This window comes from Microtus oregoni, unplaced genomic scaffold (genome assembly GCF_018167655.1).
Source record: "Microtus oregoni isolate MIOR12 unplaced genomic scaffold, Mior012 000011F_ref0000422, whole genome shotgun sequence".
In the NCBI taxonomy this organism is placed as follows: Eukaryota; Metazoa; Chordata; class Mammalia; order Rodentia; family Cricetidae; genus Microtus; species Microtus oregoni.
Window position 1 is genome coordinate 10,510,962 of NW_024543070.1, and position 10,083 is coordinate 10,521,044.

The following is a 10,083-nucleotide window of genomic DNA, read 5'->3' on the forward strand; positions in this document are numbered from 1 at the left end:
AGGAGGCAATAGGTATAGAGGAATGGTAAGCTTTGGTCTAAGCCTTGTGAGGCCTGGGAATATTAGATGAAATGAAAGATCCTCAGTCGTGAGCTAAAATACCAGTCACATGACTGAAGCCATCTTGGAATACAATAGAATATCCTGTTCTGACAATAGTGTATGAAGACAAATGTTCCTTCTAGTTTAGTCATACCTTCAAAAGCCACAGAATGTGAAAGTTTGCATGTGTGCTTGTTGTAAGCCACTAAGCTTGATGTGGCATTGACTATCTACATTGGATCAAGATAGTTATACTAATACTACTTATTATGGCATTTTTTATTTGATACTTTTTGAGAACTTCATACATGAGCACTGCATCTCTATCACTCTGCCCTTCCATACCCCATTCAACTGTGCCCACGTTCTTTTCCAAAACTAACAATCTCTTAATTACTATTCTTACATGTATACAAACAAAAAATATTATTCTTTAAAAAATATTTTGTGTGTTTCTAAATCTTCAAAACTCAAATTCATAAATTTCATCATATTTTCAAAGTATCTATGACCAAGAAAAGGGCAGAAGACTTACATTACATAAATCAAATGCTACATTACTTATCCCATGTTATATAACCAAGATAGTCTGATACTGACAAGGGACTAGATAAAGAAAGTCATAGAACAAAATGCAGAATTTTTTTTTTATTTTTCGAGACAGGGTTTCTCTGTAGCTTTTGGTTCCTGTCCTGCACATAGCTCTTGTAGACCATGCTGGCCTCTAACTCACAGAGATCCGCCTGCCTCTGCCTCCCGAGTGCTGGGATTAAAGGCGTGCGCCACCACCACCCAGCTAGAATGCAGAATTTGAAAGCAGAGTCACAGAATTACAACCAACTGAATTTAGGCAAGATAATAATGACAATATAATGGACAATACATTGTCATCTGAACAAATGGAGTTGAAGCAAGATCTCTATATGCAAAACAATTAATATAAGCACAACCTTTCACACAACTCAAGAATAACAGATTTAAATGCAATTGTAAAATTATAAAAGTATTAGAAACTAAAACACAGGAAATTTTAATGGTCTAGGTTTCTGGTTGACTATATTGGATTGCTTGAAGATCCACGTAGACCGTGCAATAGTTTATATTTGGATTATTCTGAGGATCCCATGTGTTAAATGACTGGTCTCCAGCCAATGGCACCATTTGAGAGGCAGTGGATGTATAACATACAGGGCCAAGAGGGCCTTAGGTCACTAAAGACATGCTTTTCAATGGTGCTATGGGATAGCAGTCTCTTCTCTGTTATTCCTGGCCACAGGGTAAATGGGCTTCCTCTGCCATGTGCTGATACACCGATTCCCTGTTTATTTACAAACCCAGAACCAAAGCAACAAGGCCAGTTGATCAGGAGCTAAGGCTTCCAAAAACTATTGGAGCCAACATAAACAAATAAAGTACCCATTTTTTTCTTTTTAAAATCAACTTATCTGTTATCTATCATCTATAATCTATCTATCATCGATCTATCATCTATCTATCTATCATCTATCTATCTATCTATCTATCTATCTATCCACCTACCTACCTAATTACTTACTTGTTTATTTACATGAACCTAAGAGTTAAGATCTCTAAAATTCTTAAAACAACATCTGGCACATAGAAAGCATTCAAAGAATCAAAGTTTTTTTTTTTTCAATTTGACCACCCACATGCACGCAATGCTCTTGTCAAATAGTTTTTTTTACATATTCTTTGTCACAGTGGGCTGATAATATTTCACAGTAGCCTGTTGTATATTCTATAAATAAATAGACTTTAGGAACTGAGACCAAGCATTCATAAGTAATAGTAAGTTTCCATGTCTTTATTTGGGAGCTGGTTCATGGCCCAAAGAAAATTCTAATTATAAATGGTACCCAAGGTGGGGCCCACATTTCCACATAGAGCCTGAGAAAGTTGGAAAACAACAACAAAAATGAGGATGGGTTCTTTAAGAGGTGTAGCTGTGTAGTAGAGCACTTGAACAGAAGGTGTGCTAAGTAGAAACAACAAGCTAAGTAAAAAATGCTGCCACTGTACAGGCACTAACTTCCTAGAGCTGGGATGGTTAAAGCCATCATCTCTCAGTTAGAAGCAACTTCTAGTTGCTCTCTGCTAGGGTCAGGGGCTGAAGGTGTGCCTCTCATGATCCAAGGAAGGGACAGAGCCAACCACCAAAGAAGCAAGGTGAAAGCCCTGGCTGCTGCTTAGCAGTTTAATATTTGGCACACGGGGTCAGATAATGCTACAGACACACAGTAAAACATGTCCAGATTTAAAAAAAAAAACTTTAAACAGGTCACAGTGTGAATAGGTGCATAAGAACAAAGGTAAAAAGGTATAAGCCGTCATAGGAAAAAAGTTCATAAATAATTAAGTAAAGTATTTAAAGAAAGAGTAAAGTAATATAAAAAGAATAAGTCACATAAGATGAGAAATACACAGGGAATCTGGATTTTGTAAGGTGCTTTGTTGACTTTGGATTTTTTGGATGATGATCAGTAAACAGTAGCTGCTAAGATACTTGGGACTGAAAAGGAATTGCTGCATTAAACAGGCCTAGCTACTTTAGGGATGCCTTTACTTTAAAATAGAATTCAAAAAAATATATTGCATTTGGGGAGAGGACCTGCTTTTGTTTCCAGAGGAAATGAAAGACTGTGGCTTCAAAATTAATAGAGACCAGGTTTGTTTGGGGGAGACCCCTGAAAATTTTGACTAAAGAAAGAAATCTAGAAAAACTGTAAAGTGAAATATGCTAATCCCTTGACATAGGAACAACTCTGAGACTCGAGGAGACAGAATCAATCTTGTTGCCTACTGAGTGTTCATGACATTTTCCCATATGGCATGGATAGAAGCTTTATTATACATTCCCCCCAAAAAACTAATAAAGTTGACAGATGTCTTTTACTTGCTTAAACATAAAACAAAAAACCATTTTTTTGGCTAGCTTGTGTACAACTCACAGTCCATACTTGTATTAATACAAACATGTATGTCATCTTGTAAATTTGTGTGTTTTCAGAGCAAGGCAACCAGACACCAATAAAAATGATGGGTGGCCCACCTGATGTAGCCTCTCAGAATGTCTCTGAAATAGTCTCCCCAGAGTCCTGTATTCAGAACAACTTCAAGGTTGATAGTTGAGATGATCTTGCCTCAAAGACTATTTTAGTCAGGACTTCAGATAAGCATGTTTTCAAGGCTAAACATGTATTTTAATTAAGTGATCTTCAAATGCTTCAGAAACTAACATAAAATCACAGTTATGATGTTTAATAAGCTATAGTATTTTATGACAGTGAGACATGTCTGCTCCCGGAAACAACATGAATCTATCTATCTATCTATCTATCTATCTATCTATCTATCTATCTATCTACCTATCTCTCTATCTATGAGGAAGTACTCTGACCAAGTCTTCATCTTATTTATATGTTTACTCAAATTCAGACTTCACAACAATCATTTCTTTCCGCAAAACTTTCCCTTATTCTTAACTCAGCAAACTTCTTTTATATCATGGGTCTACCAAAACAACATGTCTTCCGTGAATTGTTTCTTAGTATATATTCATAGGTTCTTGCAATGAAGCAATGTTTCAGATTTTGTGTGGCTATCCTCACCCATGTCATTTTGCCAATCTTATTTTACTTACTTTCGTTTTGTATTTGTTATTTTCTCTACTTGAAATGCCTTCTCTCTATTTTTTAATTCTTCAATATCTGCTCCCAAGAATCAGTTTCAAGCAATCTTTTTCTCAAAACACTCCTTCAGTTATCTCTGCCATGTGCCTCTATTTCATTTCCTTTTACATTTTTTAATAACTGAAACATATTTAACTCTTAGTCTTGTCCACTGAGTAAGTTATATGGTTCTTCAAAGTAGGAATCTTGTCTTTGCCTTTTATTGGAATGACATATGGTATATTATAGACACTGAGTAGTTATTTCAAGAAATATAAAATGGAGTAACTCTGTTATTGGATCTTTTAAGCAACGACATATCAAAGCATGCTTTGATGTTGACGTTTGCCTGTCTTTACAATGACCGAAAGTAGTTAGCTTGTCCATTTATATATTTTCACAGCACGTGAGTGAATCTATTTATTTTAGCCTTTTCACAGTTTTGCACTTACAGAAATTATATTTTCTGTGGTACAAGTGTCACACCAATAAAAAACCAGGGACAAGTAATGTGGAGGCTGCAACTGTTCCAGAACGAACTCAGAGTGAGCAATATTTTGCCCATCTTTTATCACTTTCTGACCTCAATGCTTTTATTGAGACTTTATGGAACTCAACATACTCTTTATGAAAAGCCACTGTTCCAATATATCATGTGTCAGATGCATATATTTTCTTCACCAATTTGATTTTCTTCAGACACTCTGCATAGCTACTGAAGAACTGAGCTGCGATTGGGCAGATCTGGGTCAGGCAAGTATAGTAATATTCTGTTTAGTTTTCAAGTTTCTTATTTCATATTGAATTGTGTAACAGTCCAGCTAACTTGATTAATTAGAGACACTTTCATTGGTTTAAAAATGTTACTGATATAACTTTATTAAAATTTTGTCTTGTGCATAATAACTGGCCGCAAGCACATTGCCATGGAGATTGGGCAATAGAGAATACACATCTTAATGTAAAAATTAATCCAGAGGTGCACCCGTTGTTGTGCAAAAGAATCAGCATTTCCCTTCATGTTTGAAACCAAGTTTTCCAAAACTTCTTTCCCTGGAAGAAAAGAGATGATGTTCAGAGATAAAGTGCAATAGAAATGGGTTAATTCTAGGTTGAGTAAAGGAGGCAAAGATTGGTTTTCTAGGTTTAAGATTGGGAGACAATCATATTACTTTATTTCATATACAATTAACTCTAATGAAACAGTAAATTATTAATAAACTATTCATGGACGCCTATGCCATTGGACCCAACCAAGAACATCATGCTATCAGAGGCCCATTTGCTCACATGGCTGTTCGGCAGAATTCACAGCGGTTTTGGTAAGTTTTTCCATCAGTGCCACACACTGGTTTGTGGATCTTGGGGCATGATTTTGCATCAGTACCCAGTGTCTTCTCATAGTTTCTGCAAAATGCCTGTAAATTAAATGAAGTATTTTTTTATTTCATTTCTTACAGAATGGAGAAATAGCATTACATATCTCAAGATTCCTTAAAGCATACTTATGTTCTGTTATGAAAGTGAAAATACACTGAAAAGAGAGCAAAACCCCTAGAACGGCAGCCTTTCTTGTTAGCAGTTTGATTGGCTTCCTTCCGCCTCTTCTCTGGGCTATGTGGTGCACTTGCTGGGGTGGAAATGGCTACAGAAGGAACGAGAGGCACATACCTGAAAACCTCCTTGGCTCACAGCATCTGCAGGGCAAGAACAGACGCCAATAAGTCACACTTGATGACTGCATTTTCTAGCTGCAGCTGATCACAGTCATCTCCTGTCACCTCCATTTTGCTTTGTGGATGGAGAACTACATCAAGACACACGGCTTGTTAACTTCACAGGAGTTAACTGCCAGAGGTAGGTTGTCCTGTGCATGGTTAGGACAACATTGCTCTCACTATGTTTGCGCTTTATGTACTTTTATGCAATTATGTTTTCCACATTTTGATTTATCAGATAGCAAGCCTCTCCATGTGTTGAATACAGGTACATATTTACTTGGAAATCTCTGAATTAAAAGTTTGGAAATGATAGTGATATAACAAAAACACTAAATAAATTCGATATGAATAATTGTAATTTGTCAGTTTTGACTCTCATAGCTCCTTCTATTGTGGGAATTATACATTTAAGTACTGCATTAAATCTTATATGGATCAACTCATATAACAATCCTATTTTTAAAGCTGAGGAAGGCTGTGAATGATTGCACATACTTTTAATTCCAGAGCACAGCTGAGGAAACAGGTGGACCACTGAGAATTCAAATCGTGGTCTACCTAGCAAATGCTAGACCAGCAAGGCCTGCACAGTTAGACCCTGTCTCAAGAAAACAAAACAAAAATAATCCAAAACCAAAAAAACAATGAAAAGCCCACAAACAGAAAACAAAACAAACAATAACAACAAAGATAACCAGCAAACAAAGTAAGGAAATGGAGTATTGGGACAAGTATTTGGCTAAGTATTAATACTTGTATTTATAAATGGCAGAATAAGGAATATAATCTAGACTTGTTAGGATCTAAAGCCCGTGTGCTAGGGAGCATTTTGTTGTGGTGGTTGAAAGATAAATCCGTTCATGTGAGCCTCCTTTCTACCATTAACAGCAGACAAACTATCAGGCAGAGCACTGGATTGACATATTCAGTATGTATAGGTGTGGTAGGAGAATGAACATTGGAAACAAGTCTTGGACTGTCAGCCCTGGGCTCTTTCTACTCTCCGACATCATCGCAATGTTCTGTGTCTCCCACTCCTTTGCTCCTTCTCCCTTTCTCTTCCTCTAATTCTCTCTTTACTTTGTTTGCTTAGAGGGTAAAAAAGAATGACTCAGATTTTTATGCCATATCCCAGAAGAATGCTGATAGTTGAAGCATATTAAATAAGAATTTCTTAAAGAAGATGTTTTAGGAGAATTTCTCATGTCGATATCAAAGTTCCCCTAAAGATGGAAGCTTAATTTTAACCAAATGTCCTTTTTTGGTGGCCCACACATAGCAATGCAAATGGGCTACAGTTCCAAAGTCGGACTTTGGGAGCCTATGAAACCTAAAACTAGCCTTCTCGTCCTAGACAGCATGAAACTGATTTTGGAAATGAAGAAAAGTGCTTTAAGCAGAGAACTATAGTAAAAGTAAAAATAGCTTATTTTCACTAAAATTCCACTGAAATGGAAAGACCATCATTCACCATCGTTATCATCATCATAGAAAACAACACTGGTCTCGTAAGGTGAGCATCCAAACTGCCTAGGCTCCCCCAAGTCAGTCTGGCCCAGAAGTCCGCTGCATTGTTTTGCACTCACCTGCAGAGAGAAGCAGACAGGCCAGGCTGATCAGAAGCAGAATGGTGCCTGCTGGCTTCATGTTGTTGAGGACTTCAGGGTCTGAGAAGACAGAAACGTTGATGGAGTGTACACTCTGTATGATGCTCTCTGGTTGTATTTATAAGTGAATCTATACGTGCGAATCTAAGTACCTATACATTGTCACTCAGTCACAACCTCCACCCCTATTATGCAATAGATTTCTCTAAAGAATAGACACTAGACACCAAAGAAAGCTATTTCAGGCCCTTTCCAGTCAAGAACAATAATCAAAAATGATGTTTAGGCATAATGAAGTATATGGTAAATAGCACACCCAACGATTCTCCTGGGCACCGCACGGTGATAATTGCAATCAAATCCTTACCTTGCAATTTATATATTTCGGGCTTGTCTGTAACAAAGCCTCAGGGCCACAAAGCTAATAACAGCAACCTGGAATAGAGTCTGAATAATTTGTGTATAATATTAATAGGGTTTGGCACCATAACTATGAGGAAACGAAAAATGTTGATGTGAGGATTTTTTGGTTCAAGGAATATATTAAATACAAGAAGAGTACAACTTTAATGATCATCGGTACAAATGGTAGACATTGGAGGTGGATAGGATTTACAAGGCTGCTTCTTTCAGTTCCTGGATTTTAGGCAGTGTCTGCATTATGATTGCTAGTTACTTTTTTTTTTAAATCAAATCAGTATTTTATGTCAGTTTTAGGCATTAAACATAGTTGCCTTTCTTTTTCCTTCTCAAACACACTACACACTTTTCATACTTTTCATTTTAACTCTTTTGCTTTTATTGTTCTAAGAGAAATATTTCTGGACTAGAAACTTGATTCTGATTTTTGGATTTTATAAGCAATATAATAAAGTATTGTTACGATGTTCACCTAATCAAGAGCTGAGTAAGGATGACAATAGACATTCCAAACTGGATGGGGAAAACACCCCAAGACCTCATACAACTGAGAAATGCTAAGAGCAGAAGAACTAGTCTTCGCTAGGGAAAAGAACACCAACTAGTAATCCAGTACTAAGAGGTCAGGCTTGAAAACATATGTACAAGAAGTATTATACAGACTGAGCAGGTTACAGTTAGGAATATGAGGCATATATATGCCTTTACACATGCAATAACAATTAATGAACCACAAGGCCATGAATTGAAAACTGTATATATGGGAGGGCTTTGAGGGAGGAAAAGGAAGGGAGAAATGACTTAATTATCTTATAATCTCAAAAAGAAAAGAAAAAAAGAAATACAGGTTCAGATATTACCTTCATAAGAAGAGTTCCATGACTATTCACAAAACTCTCATCTTAAATAAAATTGATGTTTTCTATTGTATTCAACATACCTTTAAAGGTCTAAAAACACCATTTTGTTGAAATTTTCATTACAGGCTTGCCAATAACCAAGCAGACATTTACAAGTTTAGGGCCATCCAAGCTGGGTTATAAGTCATTACATTCTTCTTCCTGTGTCTGCACAACTACACAATGTCTTGCAAGTACATGCATATAGACAGCAACTTGCAAATGGAGAACAATAAAAATTCCTTTTCTGCCTTCCAAAACAAATACTAGCCACTGATAATTTCATATTTATTTAAATGTCGAAAATAGAACACAGAAACATCTTTATAGAACTTAAATTCTCCAGTCTTTTCTCAAGTACTTAAACTTGAAACCTATGGATTCAAGGTAATTACTGAACTCTGGAAATTTAAAAATGAGCAAAAGAAGGTGGCATGTAACATTAAAAAAACAATTAAAACTATATATATACTGGTAAAAAAAACACTGAAAAGAGTTTACTGGAAATAGTGTGTAGAAGTTTTGGCCAAGAGGTAGTAATGACTGAATTCTTGGCCTTGGGGGTTATTAGAAGAACTTGAGGCACTTAAACCCAGTATTCTGAGAAGATGAACTAATATGAGAAAATAATTTAAAAAATTAAAGTATAACTTTGTAGATTTTTTTTGGTCATGGGAGTTTGTTTCCAGGGACATGCACAGGCTGGTCAAATGCTCCTCCACCAAGTTCCATCACTAATGAAGGTGTAGTCTTGGTAAGGAGGGTAATTAAGGGTTAGATATAAATGCAGAGAAAAACCTGACTATAAAACGTATTCTTGGCTATTTTATGTTTCTCTTTGCTTCTGGAGTCCATTAAATTCACTGTTAATACCATATGGCACACTACCTTTCTCTGGAAGTATGTTTTGTACTTCGGATCTCTCGATTATTTTTGTATGTGCTTAGCAGGCTTCATTCTTCTTATACATTCTCAAGCAGATAGGGTAATTCACTTAATAATTCTGTCTATAAATTACATTATATGGGTCTTTTCTGCCCACTTTATGTAAGTGATATTTTTGAGATAAGAAAGCATTTTTCCCTTTCCTTTAGAAAACTGAGCGTGTGGATTTTATTTGGATTGAAAGTAGATATTTCTGTATTTGTATCTATACTTTTCATTTTTTCAGTCAAATTACTTGAAAGTAGTCTTTATTTTCTGAGATCTCCTTGAAGACTTTCTTAGATGCATACAAGATAATGTTGATCCTAAGCCAATGTTGCTGTATCACAGAAACTCTATCTCAAGATCTAGATGTTATGTATTATGTAGTTTTACATTCTGGCCAGTGGATTGTAAAATAATTTCAGTTTTGTGTGAGTGTTTGAGAAGTTATTCTCTGTGTGTTCCATTTGGGCAGTTCTTTTCTTAGTCTTCTATAGCTTCTATTTCTATTTAAATTTGATGATGATGATGATGATGATGTGTCTGATGCTTGTTTGTGTGCCTCTAGAGATGAGGGAATTGCTTTGAAGAGTCATTTCTTTCCTTTCACCTGTGTGTGGGCTCTGGTGATAGAGCTCATATCATCAGGCTTGTGTGGCAGTGCGTTTACCACTAATCCAATTAACCAACCTGACTCCTAGAGGTTCCTAATATAGCCATGGTGACCAGTGTTTAACCAAGGACTGGAGAGTGCTTCTCTGCAAATCTCCTGAGCTCT

At 36.2% G+C, this 10,083-nt stretch overlaps 1 protein-coding gene across 1 annotated transcript; it reads right to left on the bottom strand.

Moving 5' to 3' along the window:
* Positions 1–4,735: 4,735 nt before the first annotated feature.
* Positions 4,736–7,099, bottom strand: LOC121453166 (serine protease inhibitor Kazal-type 12). Its single transcript, XM_041659690.1, has 4 exons — positions 7,039–7,099; positions 5,403–5,428; positions 5,022–5,149; positions 4,736–4,784 (listed from the first exon to the last, which is right to left on the bottom strand). The coding sequence occupies exons 1-4, from the start codon at positions 7,097–7,099 to the stop codon at positions 4,736–4,738; spliced, it is 264 nt and encodes an 87-aa protein (XP_041515624.1).
* Between the last annotated feature and the right edge of the window lie 2,984 nt (positions 7,100–10,083).